General features: G+C 38.7%; 1 protein-coding gene across 1 annotated transcript in view; it reads left to right on the top strand.

Moving 5' to 3' along the window:
- The window catches only part of NIPSNAP2 (nipsnap homolog 2), a 35,544-nt gene extending 11,404 nt beyond the window's left edge, over positions 1-24,140 (top strand). Inside the window, exons 2-10 of the mRNA XM_060649100.3 lie at positions 1,316-1,455; positions 1,538-1,583; positions 5,005-5,099; positions 5,435-5,505; positions 6,297-6,437; positions 7,466-7,497; positions 17,086-17,180; positions 21,345-21,428; positions 23,010-24,140. Coding sequence (XP_060505083.3) covers positions 1,316-1,455; positions 1,538-1,583; positions 5,005-5,099; positions 5,435-5,505; positions 6,297-6,437; positions 7,466-7,497; positions 17,086-17,180; positions 21,345-21,428; positions 23,010-23,074 — 769 coding nt within the window. The 3' untranslated portion in view covers positions 23,075-24,140. The remainder of the gene's footprint in view (positions 1-1,315; positions 1,456-1,537; positions 1,584-5,004; positions 5,100-5,434; positions 5,506-6,296; positions 6,438-7,465; positions 7,498-17,085; positions 17,181-21,344; positions 21,429-23,009) is intronic.
- The last annotated feature ends 593 nt before the right edge of the window (positions 24,141-24,733 follow it).

Genomic DNA, 24,733 nt, shown 5'->3' with positions numbered 1-24,733 from the left:
ATATATATATATATATATATATATATATATATATATATAATGGAATATTACTCAGCCATAAAAACGAATGAGATCATGAGTGCTTGGGTGCCTCAGTGGGTTAAGCATCTGACTTTGGCTCAGGTCATGATCTCACAGTTTGTGGGTTCAAGCCCCACATCAGGCTCTGCACTGACAGCTCGGAGCCTGCTTTGGATTCTCTCTCTCTCTCTCTCTCTCTCTCTCTGCCACTCCCCTGCTCGTGCTCGCTCTCTTTCTCTTTCAAAAATAAATAAACATTTAAAAAAATGAATGCAGTCTTACCATTTGCGACAACATGGGTGGACCTGGAGAGTTGTGCTAAGTGAAATAAGTCAGAGAAAGACAAATTTCACTTACAGGTGGAATCTGAAAAACAAACAAATGAATGAAGAAACAAACTTTTTTTTTTTTAATTTCATTGATTTAAGTAATCTCTACACCCAATGTGGGGCTTGAGCCCACAACCCTGAGATCAAGAGTCACACGCTCCTCCAACCAAAGCTCCCAGGCTCCCCAAACTAACAGTTGTTTTTTTTAATTTTTTTTTAACATTTATTTATTTTTGAGAGACAGAGACAAAGCATGAGCAGGGGAGGGGCAGAAGAGAGAAGGAGGCACAGAGTACAAAGCAGGCTCCAGGCTCTGAGCTGTCAGCACAAAGCCCAGTACGGGGCTTGAACCCACAAACCATGAGATCATGACCTGAGCCGAAGTCAGACACTTAACCGACTGAGCCACTCAGTCACCCCAAACTGACTCCTACTAAATACGGAGAACAAACTGGTGGTTGCCAGCAGGGAGGTGGGGGTGGGGATTAAGAGGTACACACTTCCAGTTATAAAATAAATAAATCACAGAGATGGAAAGTACACCATAGGAAGTATAGTCAATAATATTGTCATAACATTGTATGGTGACAGATGGCGACTATACTTAACATGGTGAGCACTGAGTAATGTATAGAATTGTCAAATCACTATGCTGTACACCTGAAACTAATGCAACATTGTTTGTCAACTATACTTACAACTTAAAAAAAAGAGCTCTCTTAAGAGAACCACAAGTTACATCTTTTACGCTTTGCTCCTGTTGTTTAGATTGCATGCTATTATAATTGAGAGTGAATATTTTGTGGTATTCCAGGTTCTGTAACAGTGCCTAGAATAGGTACTCAAGGCATGTTTGCTGGATGGATTGATTTTATAAAAATAATGTAGTATGTGACATTACCTGAAAACACTGAAATCTTTGTACCACTGATGAGACTAAAATTTTTATATTTGTTATTCCCTAGGAGATTTACGTCCTCCAATAGTAGGCCTCGAGAAGACAGCTGGTTAAAATCCTTATTTGTCCGGAAAGTTGATCCAAGAAAAGATGCTCACTCTAATCTCCTAGCCAAAAAGGAAACAAGCAGTCTATACAAATTACAGTGTGAGTGATGGGTTTGCTACCTTCATAGTTGACTTTTTTCCCTTCGTTCATAAGTTTATCGTTGAATTTTCTTTTGTTTCAGTTCACAATGTTAAACCGGAATGCCTAGAAGCATACAACAAAATTTGGTGTGTATACCAAACTATCCTTTACTTGGGGAAAAATAACAATTTTAATATTTGTTGGTTCAGCTAACACTTGATAGCAGAGTGAGATCTTTGATCCCTCTTCTTGAAGCTGAATGATCAGAGGCTCGTAAGTTGAGCTCTGCGTGGGATTGCCAAGGGCATTTTGATTTTAAGGACTCCATGACTAACTCATCACATAAGCTCTCAGATGTTAGAATGTTCTAGACTCTTAAGGTTGGAAGGAACCTTGTAAGGCTATCTAGTCCATCTACTCGTCCATGCTTGAGTCCTTTCTGCAGACCTTCCTGATTGCCTGTGTTTAATTGCATTCCATCTGTGGAAGCTTTGAATGTTAGGAATCAGAACTCATGTCCCTGTGATCTCTATTGTTTCCAGTTTTACTTCTAAGTAAAACTGCCACATGAAAGTCCTGGATGTATTTGAATATATCTGCCATTTCTTCTCAAGTCTTCCACTCACCAGGATTCAAGTTCCTTCAGCAGATTCTCACGTGATATGAGATGCATATGCTCTTACAGAATTTGTAAACTTTAAGACTAAAGAGAGAATTAAGTGCATTTGTTCTTAAGCCAACAAATTGTATTTTAATGATCAATTGTGAGCAAGTATAATTAAAAAGCATATTTTTATCTTTATATCTGCTACTTTCATGAGAAAGAAAATGATTTTGTCACCAGAATCAGCATAATTTTCAGATACAAAAACCTTTTGTTACTTTATTTTGGGAGGTGATTCATGAAATATAATATTAGCATAGTTTCTTAATCACCTCAGCATAGTTCTCTTTATTAAAAAAAAGTTCCTAAAATAAAGCAGATGTTTATTTCTAAATCTTTTCTCATAAAATGGAATTTCTTATCTTTGCTAATGTTTCCCTGGATTATCTTCCCTGTCCTGTTTGTATCATTTCATCTCTTGTCTCAGATTTTCATCTCCTGTGTATTCATATTTCTATCTGGGTGTCTTCCTCTTCCTTCATGCTCGACATATAGAATTACCTGGCTCTTCCTTCCCACTTCCAACATGTGTCAGTCACCATAGTTTTATTTAACCTTTTCCTTAGTTCTTTGCTATTGGTTGCTAAGAACTGTGTGTTCTTCATTTGACCTGCATTTTGGTTCTATTTCATTTCCTTTCCCATCTCCCTCTCTCTTGTTGAGCCCTATTTCTAAGTAGCCTCCTTGCTGACTGCCTTCCCGGCCTCAAAGTTATACCTGTACCTTATCCCACACCCGATCCATTACTCAGAAGTTTGTCAAATTGATCTACCTGAGTTCTGCTTTCTCCTTCATCATGTTTTTTCCTTCTCTCTGAAACTTACAGTAGCTCCCTGTTTCTGGTACGTAAAGACTTAACTCCTGCCTGGTTTTTAGAGGCCCCAGTGCTAAGGTTCTGCCTGACCCATCTGAGTAAAAGTACTACCTGCCTTACAACTTTCATTCATGTAAGGCCAGGGCTTCCAAGGGCTGCTTTGGAGCTCCCAACAAAGAGGATATGACTTTGTGTTGGTAAAAAACCTAGGTCCCATTATCAGGCCCCCAGCCCCTTTCTGGATCCCACCTGGGTCATCTGTCTAGATTTTCTTCTTCTACACTGGCTCCAAATTGGGGTTGTTTACTTCCTGCTCATGTCATGTGACAAAAAGGAATCCCGTTTCCAGTAATTTTACATAATCCATGTTTCCCCACCCCTGATTTCCATCAGTCCTGTGTTATTTCTAAAAAGTCTTTTTTTGGGGCACCTGGGTGGCTCAGTCAGTTGAGTGTCCGACTTAGGCTCAGGTCATGATCTCGCGGTCTCTGAGTTCGAGCCCCTCATCGGACTCTGTGCTGACAGCTCAGAGCCTGGAGCCTGTTTCAGATTCTGTGTCTCCCTCTCTCTCTCTGACCCTCCCCTATTCATGCTCTGTCTCTCTCTGTCTCAAAAAATAAATAAATGTTAAAAAAAAAATTTTTAATAGAAAGTCTTTTTTTAATGTTTATTTATTTATTTTTGAGAGAAACAGCACAAGCAGGGGACAGGCAGAGAAAGGGGGACAGAGGATCTGCTGTGCTGACAGTAGAGACCCTGATGCAGGGCTTGAACTCACAACCCATAAGATCATGACCTGAGCCGAAGTTGGATGCTTAGCCAATGGAGCCACTCAGGTGCCCCTAAACATAAGTATTTTTGACCCACTACAATGATCACATCATGTGTATTTTTTGAAGGGTGGCATTTCAAAAATTACACATGGTGTGGTCATTGTACTGAGTCATAAAAATACATGGGTTTTCATTTAGTTAAATATAAGAACATTCTGAGATTTTCTCTGTTAACTATGCATGTATACTCCGTTCTGGTGCCCTAGCATCTGGTGGTGATCAGTAACTTAATATCACTCAGTGTTAGCAAATAGTTTGAACAGGTTCCATTTCTGACCCTTGATATCTTTTTGCATTTATTGTTGAATTTCTGTTGTACTTTTTCATCATAATTTTTCTATCAAAAAGTGTGCAGATTTTAGCTTTTCTTTTGGTGTGGCACAGTTAATGCCTGTTCCCTGTCCATTCGAATCTGTACCATAGGAAGGTTTCAGTGGATCCAAGTACTGACACCTCTGTTAAATTAATACACTGCTATGACCTGCCATGGCTTTGCTACTACTCCTGTACGATCACTGGTAATGAATTGGGGGTGTGTGTTCAACGTGGGATTATGTGATACTTCCTAAATCCCCTCCGCTGGTTGAATTGAATAGAACCTAATTTATGCTCCATGTTGTATCTTTAATTTGGATTGTTTTGCCATGTCCATGCCCTCTGAGACTGTTAGAGCTGGGTTGCTTCCAGACCGTGTTGTGTTCTAGCTCTTTCTTCTTCCTCCCTTCTTATGGCCAACTTATTCTCTGCCCCTGCTACTTCTGCCTGCTTATGCTGCTTCTGTTGTCTCCCCTGTCTTAAACATTACTTTCTTCTCTTATTTCTTCCATGCTCTTTTTCTACTGTTCGTGTTTCTCTCCTTCCTATCTCGGGAACCAGCAGAACATAGCTTTTAGAAACTTCACCGTCCCTAGGTACTTTTTTTTTTTTTTCCTGAAATAGCAAATAGTAGATCCATGTAGTTCCTGGAACCCTGGGACCTTTTGCTCTTCCTTATCCATTTTTATCACTTTCCTTGAGTTGTTTACAACGATTGTAGGTAGCTGGGTAACAGAAACCTAACCCTCCGATAAGTGGGACATTAGAGCATAGTAGAATTCAGCTAAAATGTTAATTCTGCACATTATAGTATCATAAATATTCTGAGGTCAGTTGTTGGAACAGAGTAGATGGCCTTTTTCCTATTGCTGATCATGTGTTGTCCATCTGGTATAATCTTGTCAGTTGTTTAATTGGTGTTGCTATTTCTTCTCTTTAAGTCAAGAGGTGTTGCCAAAGATACACGAAGATAAGCATTACCCTTGTACTTTGGTGGGGACTTGGAACACGTGGTATGGCGAGCAAGATCAAGCTGGTAGGAAGCAGAAGTCTTTGGAATAAACACTTGTTCCCTAAGCCTTTACTGTTAACGACATACATAATATTTAATGTTTGCTTTTAAAATCAAAGCTTTCCAAGTGTCAGTCTGGTTTTATGGCTAAAGTAGTTTCTCCAGTAATTGATTACAAAAACTACTTTTGTATTGTTTTAACGCTTGAATCTATATTGAAACTTTATGATGTACTCATAGGCTACCACATGGCATATCACAGTTTTGTACTGTGTTAACGTTGTGTGTATATAGAATATTTTCAAGGTAGGAGTGTCATAAAACTCTAAATGTATGTTATCTTTCAAAATATATTTCAGTCCACCTCTGGAGGTACGAAGGAGGCTATCCAGCCCTCACAGAGGTCATGAATAAACTCAGAGAAAATCAGGTAATGATTTTGAAAAAGGTTTATGTATTCAGACTGATACAATAAATGATAGCACAGAATTCAATGACTCTTTTCTGTCACCATTCTTTAACATTAATAAAAGTTTTACTCTTTGGATTCTTGAAGTTGTATTGAAACATAACTAACCCATTGTAATACTGTTAACATAACAGTTCTTACTATAAAATCAGTTGTACTTTGAAACTGAGAAACTGGTACTTTGATGCCAGTAAGTCAGCGCAGTAGACACAGTCAGCCCTGGATTACCTAACACATACCTGCTTCAGGAACTGTCAACCACATAGTCTTTCCTTTGGGCTGACATCCCTGTCCTCCCCACTCCCTTCAAGAATAGGTACAGGTCAATGAAGAGAATTTTAACAGCCGTCCATTATTAGGAAAGAAAACCTTTGGTGTAGATTCCCTGTCCAAATATAAGTGGCTTTGGACTATCTGGTGTTTTGTAGTCTCTATGTCACTTTTGTTAATATGTTGTCAGACACTGTTAGGAGGACTTAAAAAGGTAGGAGATTAAGTTGTTATTTCAGTAGTTAATATTGTTATTTAAGTAATTAGATGGCCGTGTAGTTTGGTGTCTAAATCTGGACACTTTTGAGAGTGAAAATGAATGCTTTAGTTATTATGCTGGTTCAATGGGATGTAAACTGGGGCTGTCTTGGGCCACCTTGGGCCCTGTTTTTGATAGTATTCTAAGAGGAACATAAGTGATACTAAAGTGGATTTATATGTAAATACTAGAAGATATAATGAGCATGTTTTTTCCCTCAAAGGCATTTGTGGAATTCCGCAAGGCAAGAAGCAACATGCTTCTCTCTAGGAAGAATCAGCTGCTGTTGGAGTTCAGTTTCTGGAATGAGCCTGTCCCACGGTCAGGACCGAATATATATGAACTCCGATCTTACCAGCTCCGAGTAAGTACAGAAATACCCACCAGCTGTCCTCCCATTCTTCTGTGAGGAAGCACTGGCAGCCCAATGCCTACCACACAAGTGGACTTTACATTTTGTGATGTGTTTGGCTTAATATTTTGATTGGCTTATTTTCTCCCCTGTCCAGTCCTTCTCTTCTTTCTTTTTTTTATCTTCTTCTCTCTCATTCCTTCTCTTTTGCTAAGATCTTTTATTTTTTATAATCTTACACATAATGTTTGTCATTTGACTTTTTTCTATATAGCATTGCTATTTTTAAGAGGAAAGACCTAAAATGCAGGACTAGCTATAATACAGAGCATCTACTGTAATTGAACTAGAGCAATACTTCTCTATATAATAAAAATGAGACTGCTGAATAAGTTAGACGGCACCATAAGAGTCAAAGGGAATAATATTTTAAAACTTTCTTGATGTTTCCCCACTAAGTGACTACTAGAAAGAAAGCCCCAACTTGTCGGGACGAACACTGGGTGTCACATGGAAGCCAATTTGACAATAAATTATATTTAAGAAAAAAAAAAAAAAGAAAACCCAGATAGCAACATAGCAATGTTGTTAAAAGGAGTACATATCAGTAGATCTTAGTAGTCTAATAACTCACCATTATACTGGAAAAAAAATAGTGATGTCCTTGTTAAATTTACTTAAATTGAATTTTTTTTCTTATTTCACCATAAAGTCTGAATGGGTACCAACAACTTAATCATCATTTCAGTACATCTGGAGGATGGGCTCAACTATGGTTTTGATAACCATAATTAGATGACTTACTATAAATATTGTCTTCGTGTATGAAATAGAATAGAATAGAATAGAATAGAATAGAATAGAATAGAATAGGACTCTCACTATGGGATAGGTATGTGCGCAGTGAATAATATTTTGTTACATTTTTTATTTTGTTACACTTCATTTTTAAGTTAGTTTTGTCATTTGATATTTTTTATACTGCTGTTCCTGTATTTCTTCACAGAACTAACAAACTCAAAATCCAAATCTCTTTTCAGCCAGGAACTATGATTGAATGGGGCAATTACTGGTGAGTATATTACCAAATGGTGACTTTGTAATCTTATTAATAGATTATTTTAGGCCATAGTGTTAATTCAGGAATAAAATCTGGGGATAAAACCATGATTTGATATTAGACTGTTTTGTTTGATGTTTCTATTACAGAATTTTTCAAACATATACAAAACTAGAGAGACTAATACCGTTGATCTCCCTGCCCCACCCACCCCCTTCCATTCCCATCGCTTAGTTTCAGTAGTTACCAACACATGGCTGGTCTTGCTTAGGTCTAACTCTCCCAACCCAGATTATTTGAAAGTAAATCCAAACAGCATGTCATGTCATCCATAAATATTTCAGTATATATCTCTAAGAGATAAGGACTCTGTTTTTTTTTTTTTTTTTAATGTTTGTTTATTTTTGAGAGAGACAGAGCATGAGCAGGAGAAGGGCAGAGAGAGAGGGAAACACAGAATCTGAAGCAGGCTCCAGGCGCTGAGCTGTCAGCACAGAGACCCACACGGGGCTCAAACTCCCAAAATGTGAGATCTTGACCTAAGCCAAAGTCGGACACTTAACCAACTGAGCCACCCAAGCACCTCTATTTTTTTTTTTTTTTTAATAAAACCCAGTGTTGCATTAAGTAATTTCATATTCTTGGATATTACCTTTTTTTGAAATGTTCTTGTCACATAAACAGCACCACAATGACACAGTTGCTCGGGGTTTTTTTCTTCACTTAAGTAGCAAACTACCAGCTTTTCCCCAAACTGATCTATAGGTTCATCACAATTCCAATCAAAATCCCGGCAGGCTTCAGAAATGCAAAGGACCCAAATAGCTAACACAACCTTAAAAAAGAACAAAGTTGGAGGACTCACAGATCTCAATTTCAAAACTGACTACAAAGCTACAGTAATCAAGACAGTGTGGTACTGGCATAAGAACAGGTATATACAAATCAGTGGAACAGAAGTGCAAGTCCATAAATAAACTCATAAATATGAGCCATTTGTACCAAGTAAATTTTCAACACATGCACCAAGTAAATTTCAACACATGCACCAAAGTAAATTCCATGGGGATAGTCTTTTCAACAAAGGGTGCTAAGACAACTCGATATCTTTGCAAAAGGATGAATTTAGACCCCTGCCTCACATTATACACAAAAATTAACCATAACATAAAGGTTTTAGAAGCAAACGTAGGAGAGAGTCTTTGTGACCTAGGTTAAGCATACAACACCAAAATCCATGAAAGAAAATGATAGATTATAATTTATCAAAATTAAAAACTTTGTAATTCAGAGGGCATCATTTAAAAAATTAAAATGCAAGTCACAAGACTGGGAGAAAATTTTACAAATCATATCTGATAAAGGACTTGTATCTAGTATATGTAAAGAAGTCCTACAACTCAGTAATAAGAAGACAAATAACCCATTTCAAAAATGGACAAAGGATTTGAATAGACGATTCTTCACAGATATACAAACAGCCAAAAAGCATATGAAAAGATGCTTAGCATCATTAATTATAAGAGAAATGCAAATCAAATGAGATTAAAAAAAACCCTAAAACAAGATATCATCTCACATCTTTTATGATGGCCATTATCAAGAGAACAGAAAGTAACAAGTATGGTGAAGATACAGAAAAATTGGAACCTTTGTGCAGTTGGTAGGAATGTAAAATGTTGTAGTAATTATGGAAAACAATACAGAGGTTCCTCAAAACATGAAAAATAGAATTACCATATGATCAACAATTCTACTTCTAAGTTTCTAATCAAAAGAATTCAAAGCAGCATCTCAGAGATATTTTCCCATTAATTTTCATTGCAAGCATTAGTCACAGTAGCCAAGAGGTGGAAGCAACCCAAATATCCATCGAGAGATGAATGGATAAAGAAAATGTGATATATACATATAAGGGAATATTATGCAGCCTTTCAAAGAAGGAAACTCTGCCATGTGCTACAATATGGATAAGCCTTGAGGATATTAAGCCATTCATAAAAGGACAAATAGTATATGATTCCACTAATAACAAAGTCTCTAAAGTAGTTAGAATCACAGTAATGGAAAATGAATAGTTGCCAGGGTCCAGGTGGAGGGGACTTGGTGTTTAGTGAGTATTGAGTTTAAATTTGACAAGATCAAAAAGTTCTGGAGATCCCTTGCACAACAATGTGAGTGTTTGGGACACTACTAAACTGTGAAATGGCTGAGGTAAGTTTAATGTTATGTGTTTTTTACCACAATAAAAAATAAATAATCATGAAATAAATTTTTAAAAAATTTTTTCAGTGGGCAAGGGATTTGAATAGACATTTCACCAAAAGAAATGTATAAATGCCTAATAAGCACGTGAAAAAGTGCTCAACACTCCCAGTCATTAAGGAAATGCAAAGTAAAATCACAAAGAGAGAAGACGTCACAAACATTCAGATGGCTTTCACTAAGAAGACAGATAATAACACGTTGGTGAAGTTGTGAATCAGTTGGGACCCTCATACCTTGCTGATGAGAATGTTAAGTGGTACAGCCACTTCGGAAAATAGGCAGTTACTCAAAATGTTAAACATGGAATTACCATATGACCTCACAGTTCTATTCCTAGGTATATACCCAAGAGAATGAAAGCATGCATTCATATAAACTCATATACAGTGATCATAGCATTTCATAATAACCAAATAGTGGAAATAGCCTAAAATGCCCATCAGCAGAGTGATGGAAAAATAGGCTGTGCTGCATCCACGTAATGGAATACTATTCAACAGTAAAAAGAAGTGAACTGCTGATATGCACTACAAATATAGGTGAACCTCAATAACATGCTATGTGAAAGAGTCCAAAGCAGCATATATTCTGTGATTCCATTTGTATGAAATATCCAGAAAAAGCAAATCTATAGAGACAGAAAGATCAGTGGTTTCCTGGGGCTAGAGGTGGGAACAGAAAATGATTGTAGATGGGCACAAGGGATCTTTTAGCACAACTGGATTGTGATGATTGCATATATATATATAAATGTATATATATTTACACCTAAGTGAATTTTACAGGATGTAAAATATACCTCAGTAAAGCTGCTAATGACGCACACACCTTACCAAAGAGAATTTATACCATGAAACCAAGAATAATTCAAAAAGAGGACATTGATAAATATAACACAATTGAGGCTGTAATAGGTGTCTGGCTTCTGCACCCCAAATACCTGGCCCCCATGCCTCTGTTAGAGCACTTGTCACCCCAGTGGAGTCTCTAGTTTCTAGTTCTACAACTCTGTCTACAAGACCTGGCACATCCTGGGTGGTTGGTAAATGTTGAACAGAGGGCAGAAACTAGTGGTTACATAAGAAGAAAAGGTCTTTGCCAAGGCCAGTTGCCAAACTTGTAAACAACTTCTGTGCCTGAGGGGAATAGATTATATATATTCATGCAGTAGAATCTACTACTACACAGGGCTCAGATCCATGACCTGCAAGATCATGACCTGAGCCAAAAGTGGACGCTTAACCAACTGAGCCACCCAGGCACGCCTCTGCAGTAGAATCTTATATGGTGGTTAAAGTAAAACAGATCTGCATATGGATAAGCATTGAAAACACCAAGTTCAAGAGAAAGAGCTAGTTAATGTGTACAACGTGATGTCTTTTAGGTAAAGTTGTTTTCATGTCTGTTTATTTTTGAGAGAGAGTGCAAATGGGGGAGGGGCAGAGAGAGGGAGACACAGAATCTAAAGCAGGCTCTAGGCTCTGAGTTGTCAGCACAGAGCTGGACGCAGGGCTTGAACTCACAAACCGTGAGATCATGACCGGAGCCAAAGTGGGAGGCTTAACCGACTGAGCCACCCAGGTGCCCCTTAGGTAAATTTTTAAATGATGTAACAAAAGAGTCCTATAAACAAGTTGTATATAACAATTATATGAAAAGATAGAACTGTTGTTCATGGATACATACATATGAAGTAGAAATACAAAACCATAGACAGGAAGACATGTTTTCAAAAGAGGTAACTGCTTCCAGAATGTAACTCATGGGGGAGGGTGGGTGGGGGTGGGGAGGAGAATGCAAAGGGAGCTTCACCTGTTTCTGTGGTGTTCAGTCTGAAACAAATACGAGAAAATGTAAAGTATTGATATTTTAAAAATCTAGGTGGCCAGAATGTTTTAAATCATAATTTAAAAGACAGTTTAAAAATCATCCTAATACATGTTCAGAAGTCATTTGAAAATATTGAATACCAGTTTTATTTTATTAGAGACACTAATTTCTTTTAAAAAAAAAAAAGTTTATTTATTTTTGAGAGCGACAGATCATGAGCAGGAGAAGGGCAGAGAGAGAGGGAGACACAGAATCTAAAGCAGGCTCCAGGCTCCGAGCTGTCAGCACAGAGCCTGACACGGGGCTCAAACCCACAAACCATGAGATCATGACCTTAGCTGAAGTCGGACGCTTAACTGACTGAGCCACCCAGGCGCCCCTAGAGACACTAATTTCTAATAAGAAACACTTTAAAAATTAGGAATAGAGAATATTTTATTTAAATCAGGTTGGTAACCTTTTCTGTAAAGGAACAAATAATAAATATTTTAGGCTTTGGTGTGCTTGGGTGGTTCAGTCAGTTAAGTGTCTGATGTCAGCTCAGGTCATATCATGGTTCACCGGTTTGAACCCTGCATCATGCTCTCTGCTGACGGCTTGGAGCCTAGAGCCTGCTTCATAGATTTTGTGTCTCCCTCGTGCTCTGTCTCTCTCTGTCTGGCTCTCTCAAAAATAAAAATAAAACATAAAAAATTAAAAAAATATATTTTAGGCTGTGTGGACTGTTCTGGGTCCATAACGATTATTTAACTCTGCTATTTTAGTGTGCAAGCAGCCGTGAACTATTTGTAAATGGGTGAGCATGGCTGTGTTCCAACAAAACTTTATTTATGGTTGCTGAAATTTGAATGTCATGATTTTCATGTATCACAAAATATTCTTTTGATTAGATTTTCGAGCATTTAAAAATGTAGAAATCATTCTTAGGTTCTGGGCCATCAAAACAAGCAACAGAGCAGGGGATTTAGTCTGAGGGTCTGCTTTGCTAGCCTTGATTTAAACGAAAGCACTATCCATTTCCTTCCATGTGTTCTTTTTTTTTTCCAGTTTTGAAATTTCTTGCTTTGAACTACATAATTTCTAAGATCTAGGTCCAAAAAATGGCTCTGTGATTCTTTTTTTTTTTTTTTTTAAGAGTTTCTTTTTAAGTAATCTCTGTACCCAACATGGGGCTTGACCCCACATCCCAGACATCAAGAGTTGCACGCTTCACCAACTGAGCCAGCCAGGTGCCCCCATGATTCATATTTCTAATAAATCTTTTCTTCTTGGGTCATCAAAGGCTACATAATGCAAGTTAGAATTTTTTTTAATTTGAAAACTAAGAAATACATATTTAATTGTATACTGTTATACAGTTAGTACCTATAGGCACCATTTTATTAAGGGACCTTTTTTAGGGAGGGGCCTTATAAATGTAATAATTTAGTTGCCCACAGAATAGGATCATTCATTATTTCTATTTTTGCATGTTACTAATTAAGACTTGCCCACCATGGGGGTGCCTGGGTGGCTCAGTCAGTTGAGCATCCAGCTCTTATTATCAGCTCAGGTCATGATCTCCTGGTTTGTGGATTTGAACCCCACAACTGTCAGCACAGCTGACAGTGTGGAGCCTGCTTAAGATTCTCTGTCTTACCCCCCACACACACACCCTCCTTCACTCATGCATTCTGCTGTCTAAATAAATAAATAAATAAATAAACAAAAAAACAAACTTAAAAAAAAAAAAAGATTTGTCCACCGTGGCCTTCACAAGGAAGTACTGAGATTTATTCTTCAGTTACTTAAAAAATTATTTATAAATCCAGCTCAGCATTCAATTTATATTTTGGCATATAGGTAACTATTTAAGATGGTGATCTCCTCTTCAGTACATGCTTCTGATTATTACGAGGCTAAGGCAAGTACGTTTTCTTTGCCTACTGTAACTGAATTAGAAAAATTCATAATGAAATTAATAATCCTGAATATTTATCACTATCAGTGAAAGACAGTTTTTCCCCACCTCTAAGTTAGAATGCACGTTAAAGTGATCTGCTTAATTTCAATAATTTACCAATCAGATTTGTAATTTTTGTGAAGCTATCAATCACTTAATTCTAGATATAAAGGTTAAACAATTTAATATCATTTAGGGGTAGCCCATGGGAGCAATAGCAAGAGATCCCTCCTTCACCACAAAAGAGCCTAAAAGCTTGGGTCACCCTCAGAGTTGAGCTTATGGGTATGAGAGCTGAGATGTACAAATTGATCTTAAGGAGGCTGGCTTTATCACTCCCACTGCGGTTGCCCTTGCTCTGATCCTATACCCCGCTGCTTCCTTGATGTTCTAATTCAGTTGCTATGAAGTTTTCCTCCAGGACAAAAATGTTCTGGTCAAGCCAACTCAGATATCTTGTCCCCCAAGAGTACTGTCTCACGGTAGATGTTAGTAGATTGATATCCTTGTTCATATGCCCCCAACTCTTCTAAATTAACTATAATGAATCTATCTTCCCAAGTCCTGTCAATTCTGACACCCTGATCACAGACTTTAGACCAAAACGTGTTGATGTAAATTTACTGGGTAGTCTGTGGTGGGTGGTCTCCAGCTGTGCTTTTCTGGGTGACCTCCCTGTATCATTCAAGCCACTTTTTTCATTTTTAAGTTTGATTCTAGAAAACTGCTTTTGGGAAACATACATTTTCTAAAAATAGTTTTAGGATTTCAGATGCATCACTAAATATCAAGTAGTTGGTACAAATATGAAAGAAGGTGTTTAAGGAACTGACACGCTTGCAGTAGGAAATTTTAAAAGGAAAGTTTAAGACAAGTGCAAATTTTTAGTCAATTTAATCACAATTTCTTTTTTTGTGTTCTGATTTTCTTTTATTTTCACAATGTTTTATAATATCCCATATACAAGACCTATAAACTTTTCATTTCTAGCCTTTCAACATTTTTTATTATATCATTAAAAGTATCATTTATAAAATCTCCATTTTTTTAAATGAGGATATAGAGATGAATTAGAATTTGTACCTTGACTCTATAAGGCAACTGATGAATTCACTTATTTTGTTTGTTTTGTTTTTCTTTTTTTGTCTTTTCAAAACTTCTTTTATTTTTTATTGTTTTAAATTTACATCCAAATTAGTTAGCATATAGTGCAACAATGATTTCAGGAGTAGATTCCTTAGTGCCCCTTACCCATTTAGCCCATCCCCCCTCCGACAACCCCTCCAGTAACCCTCAGTTTGTTCTCCATATTTATGAGTCACTTCTGTTTTGTCCCCCTCCCTGTTTTTATATTATTTTTGTTTCCTTTCCCTTATGTTCATCTGTTTTGTCTCTTAAAGTCCTCATATGAGTGAAGTCATACAATTTTTGTCTTTCTCTGACTAATTTCACTTAGCATAATACCCTCCAGTTCCATCCACATAGTTGCAAATGTCAAGATTTCATTCTTTTTGATTGCTGAATAATACTCCATTGTGTGTGTGTGTATGTATGTATATATATATATATATATATATATATATATATATATATATATACCACATCTTCTTTATCCATTCATCCATCCATGGACATGTGGGCCCTTTCCATACTTTGGCTATTGTTGATAGTGCTGCTATAAACATGGGGGTGCATGTGTCCCTTCGAAACAGCACACCTGTATCCCGTGGATAAATGCCTAGTAGTGCAATTGCTGGGTCATAGGGTAGTTCTATTTTTAGTTTTTTGAGGAACCTCCATACTGTTTTCCAGAGTGGCTGCACCAGCTTGCATTCCCACCAACAATGCAAAAGAGATCCTCTTTCTCCACATCCTTGCCAACATCTGTTGTTGCCTGGGTTGTTAATGTTAGCCATTCTGACAGGTGTGAGGTGGTGTCTCATTGTGGTTTTGATTTGTGTTTCCCTGATGATGAGTGATGTTGAGCATTTTTTCATGTGTCGGTTGGCCATCTGGATGCCTTCTTTGGAGAAGTGTCTATCCATGTCTTTTGCCCATTTCTTCACTGGATTATTTGTTTTTTAGTTGTTGAGTTTGATAAGTTCTTTATAGATTGGATACTAACCCTTTATCTGATATGTCATTTGCAAATATCTTCTCCCATTCTGTTGGTTGCCTTTTAGTTTTGCTGATTGTTTCCTTCGCTGTGCAGAAACTTTTTATTTTGATGAGGTCCCAGTAGTTCATTTTTGCTTTTGTTTCCCTTGCCTCCGGAGATGTGTTGAGTAAGAAGTTGCTACGGCCAAGGTCAAAGAGGTTTTTGCCTGCTTTCTCCTTGAGGATTTTGATGGCTTCCTGTCTTACATTTAGGTCTTTCATCCATTTTGAGTTTATTTTTGTGTCTGGTGTAAGAAAGTGGTCCAGGTTCATTTTTACGCATGTCGCTGTCCAGTTTTCCCAGCACCACTTGCTGAAGAGACTGTCTTTATTCCATTGGATATTCTTTCCTGCTTTGTCAAAGATTAGTTGGCCATACGTTTGTGGGTCCATTTCTGGGTTCTGTATTCTGTTCCATTGATCTGAGTGTCTGTTCTTGTGCCAGTACCATACTGTCTTGATGATTACAGCTTTGTAGTATAGCTTGAAGTCTAGGATTGTGATTCCTCCCGCTTTGGTTTTCTTTTTCAAGATAAGCAGAATTTCATGTTATACACAGACACATATATATATATATACATATTCTCCCACACACAGGAATGCCATTTGGTACTCATTTTCCTGATGGTTCATTCTGGTAAGGGGGAAAAAAAAAACAAGAGGCAGAATCTTTTTCTTTCATTTTTTATTGAAGTATAATTGACACACATGTTAAATTAGTTTCAGGTGTATAGCACAGTGATTGGGCAAGTGTAGCTACCTTCTGTCACCATACAACACTATTATAATACCACGAGGCAGTTCCAGTTTTGATAGTGATGGTATATCAGCAGGAAGCTCCACATTCATGTTTTTCCATGTGCTGTCCAAGAGGTTGAAGAATCTCCCTTTGAGTTTAGAAAGCTCATGTGTCTTCAGAAATCATGGTCTGCAGCTGCTTTGATGGTGTGCTCCCTTCTCCTCTGTCTTAAACCCCACTCTCCAGGGTGGCCCCTGTCTCCCTTAGCTATAGTAACTCTTGGCATCTTGAGTGTTCTAATATCCAGGTTTTTGTCGCTTTCCCTCAGCAGGTTCTTGGAGAAGCAATTCTGTTTAAGTTGACAGGTCCTATCCTCTGCCAATTTTCTTGACTTTATGTCAAGAATCAGGAGTGCAACCATGTATTCTGAAACATTGATTTTGTTTAGTCATTACTGTCCATTTCCCCTAAAAATGACTCTTCTGGTAACAGAAAAGTACATTTACATCTTATATAGGTTCTGTATATTAAAATAACATTCAATTGCATTTGGTAGTTAAAAAAACAGTCTTCATATTGAACAACTTGCTCTGAGGATAGAAAAAATCTGATTCTTTTTAATGCACCTGATTCAGTATCTGAACATTGTCATTGTCCCTTCCAGGGCTCGTGCAATTCGCTTCAGACAGGATGGTAATGAAGCAGTTGGAGGATTCTTCTCTCAGATTGGGCAGCTATATATGGTGCATCATCTTTGGGGTATGTGTTTTTTCCTTCATTTTTGTGTTACTGGGATTTCAGGGTTCATTACCAAATAAATTAAACTAGGCAATAAAGCACATCTCAAGTCAGTAACTTTAAACACCATAGCAAATCCAAACATCATAGATGGAAAGTAAATGCTGGGCTATCTACAAGGAAAGAGGTCAACAGTGATGAACTGTCTGCAAGGAAAGAGGTCAACAGTGAAAAGCCTGTAGATTTGTGGCACGTTAGCAGCTGACGTGGGAGTGGGAATAGTGGTGAAAGGAACAGGCAGCCGTGGGAGAGGGAAGATGGTAAAACTGTTGTCCCTTTCTAGACACTTCCCATGACTCCTCAGAAACAATCCTGCATTTTACCAGAGAAACACCTCCCCACACACTCACTCGCTGCCTGCCTTGTGTCTGATTACATTGTCCAGAGGCCCTTCTCTGTGTACCTTTTCCAACCCTGCCCACTTTTGTTTGGCACCATCGTTAGTATCTCTCAGGGCCTGACTCAGGTGTGCCCCCTCTCCCCCCCTAATGAGTGTCACTCTCCTCTTGAACCCCCAGAGCCCAGTATCATGTAGGTAATCACGTGTGGCTATTTGTGTCTGTCTCCCTGCTAAGAACAGGAATTAGGTCTAAGTAATAGCTTGGTACATTCTGGGCACGTCTGTATGTTTATTAAAGTTTTTGTGGGTTTTTTTCAAATGTTTGTTTATTTTGAGAGAGAGAGAGAGAGAGAATACGAGTAGAGGAAAGGCAGAGAGAGGGGAACAGAACCTGAAGCCGGCTCTGCACTGATGGCAATAAGCCCAACGTGGGGCCCGAACCCACAAACTGTGAGATCATGACCTGGGCCAAGGTCCATTGCTCAACCGACTGAGCCACCGAGGCACCCCTATTTATTAAAGTTTAAAAAATGAAAAGTGTAAATCATTTCCAGACCATATTAATAAACTGAGATGTTGGTTTGACTGCTCAGTCCCACCACGTGCTGCACCCTGAGAGCCTGCTGTGTTAGCATGGCAGGCTTACAAAGATAAGTGACAGGGCTAATGAAGGATTAAGGCAACATAAGGGATATGCCACGAGGCAATGTGTGATCAGTAACACAGTTATATTCGGGGCACTCCCAGCGCTTAAAGGGATATAAACTAACATGTAGTTGAGGAAAATCAGTGAAAGGTGAATATGAGCTAGACTTTCAGATCTAAATAGGTTGCAGGTAAAGTCAAGCAGGAAGAGCTAGAACAGTGATGGAGATACGGGAATTTTTATAAACAGTGGTCAGAAAACTGTAAATAGTGCAGACTGGCTAAATGGTAAGAGACCTGCTGAGGACCTAAGTCTGAAGTGGATAGCTTGAGGCAAGAAAAGTAGTTTTTACACCATCAGGGTCTGGGGAAGAGACCCCCGTCCTCACCTCCACCAATCACTGCTTCAACCAGTTGCTGATCTCAGCTGCACACACTGGGCCTCCCTGGTGTGTGAGCAACTGAAAACCCTGCACCAAATAATAGATGCTCCCACGAGCATCAGGTGCAACGTTGTCCTGGGGACCTTGGTTCTCTAGCTAACTGGGATTTGACTTCATAAATACCAGAGTTGTCAAATATAATAGATTTGGGAACAAATCTTCAAAACATATGTCCCTGCCTTTAGAGATTGTACTAAACATAATTTAACCTTTATGGGTTCAAGGTAGGGGTGAAGTCGTTTTGTTTTGTTTTTTTTTTTTAAATAATTATGTGGTCTGTCTGGAGGATATAAACTGAAAAGTCAGACCTCTTCCCTCACCTTCCCCTCAGGCTTGGCTCCTGCGCACCTTCCCAGACACCCTCGGTATCTGAGCACAGGAACTTGATGGTCAGGGTTGCCATGTGCTTTGACTCTCAGGCAGAGGGCAAGCCATGTACCCACTCCACTCACGTCAGGGTTTCCAGTGTGTCTGGATAGGGACTCGCGGGTGACAGAGCAGACAGGCACTGGCGGGTGTAAGTGGCAGAGCTCTCACAGAAGCTGTGGGGAGCATAGGCCCTCAACTCCGTCCCATGGGGAGGACTTAAGGCTTCACAACAGCAGTTGACAAGGAGTTCACCAAGATGCTCCTCCACGCAGAGACGCAGAAGCCAGGAAGAGTGTGGTGCTCTGGCATTGGAGAGCGGCCAGATTGCGGCATGTGTCTTTGCTTAGGCAGTACTCTTCTCTACCTTCCTTTGTTGTCCCCAGTCAGTGTCCCAGATGTCCACTACCCTATTATATAGGAAAAAGCATCGAGATATGCAGAGATGAATTCTCAGTAGCCTGCCCCAAAAACTTACCCTCACTTTTCCACATTTTTTAGAGAACCGTGTTTATCGGGCACCTCCAGCGTGTTATTTTCTGCATCATTCTCTTTAATCCTCACCACTGCAAACCACAGTGAGGTACCTGTGCCTCACAAATGATAAATCCATCACCTAGAATCGTCAGCAACTGAACCAGGCTCAGCCGTGGGCACTTCTGGCTTTTTCAAAGCAGGTCATTCTACAACACAGCACCTCTTCCTTTTACCCTCGCACTTGATGCCATTCCTTCCTCCAGGCCCTGCCCCGTCCATCTGTTCCACCACCCCCATCTATGGGCTCCCTCTCCCCAGTAATATGAACATGACCAAGTGCTTCCTGCCTTTAAAAAGCCTCAAACCCAAGTGTCCACTGATGGATAAACAGATAAGCAAAACGTGGTATGTATATATAATAGAACATTGTTTCCATAAAAAGGAACGAAATGCCAATACGTGCTTCGACATAGATGAGCCTTGAAAACATTAGATTCCGCTTACATGAGGTGCCTAGCATAGGCAGATTCATAGAGACAGAATGCAGGGTAGAGGCTCCTAGGGGCTGCCTGAGGGGAAAATGGGAAGTTAGTGTTCAGTGGATACAGAGTTTTAATTTGGGATGGTGAAAAAGTTTCAGAGATGGATAACAAAGTGGGATGATCGTGAATGTACTTAGTGCCACCTAATTGTACATTTTAAAATGGTTAAAAGTTAATTTTGCTATGCATATTTTACCAGATTAAAAAAATTTTAACTAAGAAAATTAAAAAACTGGAATTAAAAAAAAAGAACACAGCCCTCTCCAACCTGTTCCCCACACAGTGCACTGGCCATGCACCTGCCCTCAGTTGGATGCTGCTGCTTATCATATGAATGCTAAATTGTTTTGCTCTGGGTGGTAAGAGGTAAAAGATTTCTCTTCCTTCTGTTTTTCAGCCTCTTCACAATTTTAGGTACTAAATTTATAGTCTATTACTAGTTGAGGGAAATTTTATCTTTAGGTGATTAAGTTGCTATACCTACAAAGGTAGGTCTTCTCATAAGGAGAAAGAAGCCCTGTGGAGAATAGGGTGTGTGTCCCAGAATAGAGAAACTAGAAGCCCTGATTCTTGTCCTTTTAATCTTGTCTGACCCTGTCAAGAGGCATTTCCCTGGTGAGTAGTTGGAAGGATCTTGCCAGGCTGGGATTTGGCAACCAAGGCACCCAGATGAGATACCTGAATTGTACCATGTGACACCAAGGGCCGTGATACCTTTGACCATGCTCTTCTCTCCACCTGGCATGCCTTTGTCTTCTGTTACTATCCGTCAGTGACATTCTTTTCAACCTCTGAGCCCGACCCACCTGGTCAAATCACACCTTCCAGACACCTCTCTCCAGTCTCCTCCCTGTTCCTGTGGGCTCTGTTCTCGAGTATTCCACAGTGCTCAACAGTTGACCTTGTCTTTACTTGTCTTTTTGTTCTCCACTGCATTGAACACAGTCTCTCACCCAGATAATTGTAGTGCTTTGGAAATGTTGAACAAAATTGAATAGTGCTTAATTACAGTCTGACAGTTTCTGGTTATGAGTTTAACATTATTGAAGAACCTCGGTTTGAAAGGTAGGTCTTGAATCCACTAGACTGTAAAATTTAAAGAGCTGTTTATTTGCTTCTCTTACAAGGCCTAACAGAATTTTTCTCAGAATAACCAGCTCACAATTATCCCAGCTTAGTACTAAATTCCCTCAGTAGTTACTTTAAGAAAACCAGCTGAGCAGCTAAATCAGTACTTGTTGGACATAGCTAGTGGAATGCAGGACAGTGTGTTTGGATTAAGTCTTGTATCTCCCGTGTGGTTATTTTTCAGCTTACAAGGATCTTCAGACCAGGGAAGATATACGGAATGCAGCATGGCATAAACATGGCTGGGAAGAATTGGTGTATTATACAGGTAACATTTTCAAGACATAAAACTTGTCATTCTTCTCATCTTACTGTTTTATGTTCTTTCACCCTAAAGCTAATATGTTACTTTTTAATTAATTAATTTATTTATTTTTAAGTAATCTCTGCACCCAACGTGGGCCTCGAACTCACGACTCTGAGCTCAAGTGTCGCATGCTTTTCTGACTGAGCCAGTTAGGTGCCCCTTGTACTTTTTTTTTAAATAGTATGTTGCTCTAGGATGGTGAATCATAAGTTTGGGGGGATGAAGATTAGTCAGATTTTTCTTTAATAGTTGCATGACTTCTTTTCAATAAGGAATTTTCATTCTTTCAAGTATGTTTGGGGGGAGCCTGGCTGGCTCAGTCAGTGGAGCATGCAACTCTTGATCTCAGAGTTGTAAGTTCGAGCCGCACATTGGGTGCAGGAAAAAAAAAAAATCTTAAAAAAACAAACAAAAAAAAACTATGTACGTTGTCTGGTACAGTTTCAGACCCTCGCATGATGTACACTTCACATCATTACCTTTTTTTTTTGTATTTTTCTGAATATTTATTATACAATTTTTTCCTAAGCTTTCCCTTTCTCATCAAAATTATCTGTTCCCAAAAACATTATAATTTAATACAGCAATTAAAAATTTTGAAAATTGACATTTTGACTTTCTGTATGTACATGTCTGTGCATGCACATGCATACCTGCATGCATGTATGCTATGAAATCCTGGTGGTTTGATTTTTGTAAGAACAGTTGGGCTTAATACAACCCAGAAATACTGACACAGGTAATAAGTACCAATCATGTTGCATTTCAGGTACACTTAAGCTCATATACTACTAACAAAAATCAAAGAGTAGTTTGTTCTAGAAAATAAGTATTATCTTGTCTTTTAGTTCAAAACACCATATAATTGCATGTGACTTTGTTGCCTGTTCTTACACTTTCATTAGTTTCCAGAGGCCTATTTTATTCAGCAGTGACCGTTTTTGAAGTACCGCATATCTTTTCCTTTACAGAGTATAGTCAAATGCAGTATTATTTGATTTTATACAACTTTATTTAAAATTTTTCAATGTTTATATATTTTTGAGAGATACAGAGAGACAGAGTGTGAGTAGGGAAGGGCAGAGAGAGAGGGAGACAAGCAGGCTCCAGGATCTGAGCTGTCAGCACAGAGCCTGATGCAGGGCTCGAACCCACACAGGGTGAGATCGTGACCTGAGCCAAAGTTGGACGCCCAACCGACTGAGCCACCCAGGCGCCCCTATATAACTTTATTTTAGTTCAAAGTTCTCAACCTTTTGATAAAGCACCATTTTTCTTAAAACATGGACTTTCCTAATTCCCTACAAATGAAACACATCTCCAAACAGAATCTGCTTTAATTCTAATAACATCTCATAGGATGTTAATTGATCTACCATTAGCTTGTACATTTCTGCCCCTGAGATCAGTCCTATATTTTCCTCTATTCTGATTTTAAGCAACATGTCCTCTGAACGTTCTCAGCAACATATTCATTAATGTATATTTACCATAATCTGTTTAGAAAAGAACAAGCACGATAATCTTGATCCTTGTTTTCAGTCCCACTTATTCAGGAAATGGAATCCAGAATCATGATCCCACTGAAGACCTCACCCCTCCAGTAAAGCTGCAGATTTTAGATGTGCCTACAGAAATTTATGTGACAAGTATTTGTCATAAACTAATTTTAATTGTATATCAAGTGAAAAAGAAACACTGAAGTGTAAACTGCTGTATATAGCTTATGAGAGACCTCTTTTCTTTAAAATTTACATAATCACAAGAAAGGAAACTATTATAGTTTGATTGTAACAGTCCTCAAATATACCTTATACCAACCACCAGCCACCCCTCCCCACCCTCTGGGAAAAGAGGGCCCGAATTAAAATTTGAATCCTCTCCAACTAGGAATCTAACCATGAAAAAAAAAGTTAGCAATTTCTTCATAAAAAGCAAATCTGTTTTATAATTACAGATTTTTAGGCAAATTTCTTGTATCAGGAAGAAATATAAATTTTGTCATGTTACTCTAGCAGTTATTTCTGAGTCTCAGACCAGGAACCAATTCTGAGTGTCCCCAATACCTGAAAGTGTTTTAATTCTCTCTCCTGTTTAATTGGTCAGCATAGTAAATGACGTGTCATTACTAAGCTGGTAGTGGTTGCTAAGGTGCATTTCATCAGTAACTCAGTCTTTACCTAGCATATTGTGATGGCTCTATATGAGGGGAAATAATGTGTCATATGTGATTCTGAAATGAACGCCTTGAATAGCACTAATTTTTATTTGTATATTTTTCTACAACAAATTGAGTAGCATTAAGAAAAGAGGTTTTATTTTGTAAACAATCATTTGTGACCTCAGACATTCTGTAGTTAATATTTTAGTAAGCTCACAGCAGATACTTCCAAGATTACGTATGAGGGGTGGTGCATGTTGAGATTTAAATTGGAATAAAGCTGCCTACTTTGTCTAGCTCTGATTTAGTTTTTTAATACAGTGTGCCAATTTTGTGACTGTAATCATGTGCAAGTCCTGTTGAAGTGAAAAATTAGGTCTGACCCCCAAATTAAAGAATTTATGTGTAAAATAAAGTGTGGATAATTCTCATATCAAATGTCAAACTTTTACATGTGAATGGTTTTCTCCAAGAACATATAAAAGTCAATAAAACATCTTGATTTTCACATATGACATGTTTGCAGTCTTTTTTTATGAACTTGTGCTAAGAATGACCCTGTACCTCTTGAAAAATAGCTTGTCCCTGTGAAGTGGGCATATGTGAGTCTATAGAGCAAAATATTAAATAAGCTCACCAGCTTCTAACTAGCCATTGAACAAGGTGTTTTGGGAAACAGGCTTTGTGTACCAGTGCATGGAGTTTGGGAGGTTGGGGCAGCGGTCAGAAGAACAGGCCCTTTCAAGTCCATGCGCTGCTCCTTGATGAGGTGCTTCCCTCTTTGGTGTTCTGTTCCCTTAACCTATAAAATGGGGAGGTGGAACCCAATGACATTTAACGTCCCTTCAGCTCTGAATTTTGTAACTGGCTCTTCTTAATGCCACAGAAAGCAGTAGGAGAGAGAGGGCATAGTGAGCTCTGGCATAGAAAACCTGCATTTTCGGGGCCCCTGAGTGGCTCAGTCAGTTGAGCATCTGACTCTTGACTTTGGCTCAGATCATGATCTCATGGTTCAGGGGATTGAGCCCCATGTCGGGCTCTGTGCTGACAGTGTGGAGCCTGCTTGGGATTCTCTCTCTCCATTTCTCTCTTTGCCCCAACCCCC

Source organism: Panthera onca, chromosome E3 (assembly GCF_046562875.1).
Source record: "Panthera onca isolate mPanOnc1 chromosome E3, mPanOnc1 haplotype 2, whole genome shotgun sequence".
Taxonomy (NCBI): Eukaryota; Metazoa; Chordata; class Mammalia; order Carnivora; family Felidae; genus Panthera; species Panthera onca.
This window is presented reverse-complemented; position numbering and strand designations above follow the sequence as displayed.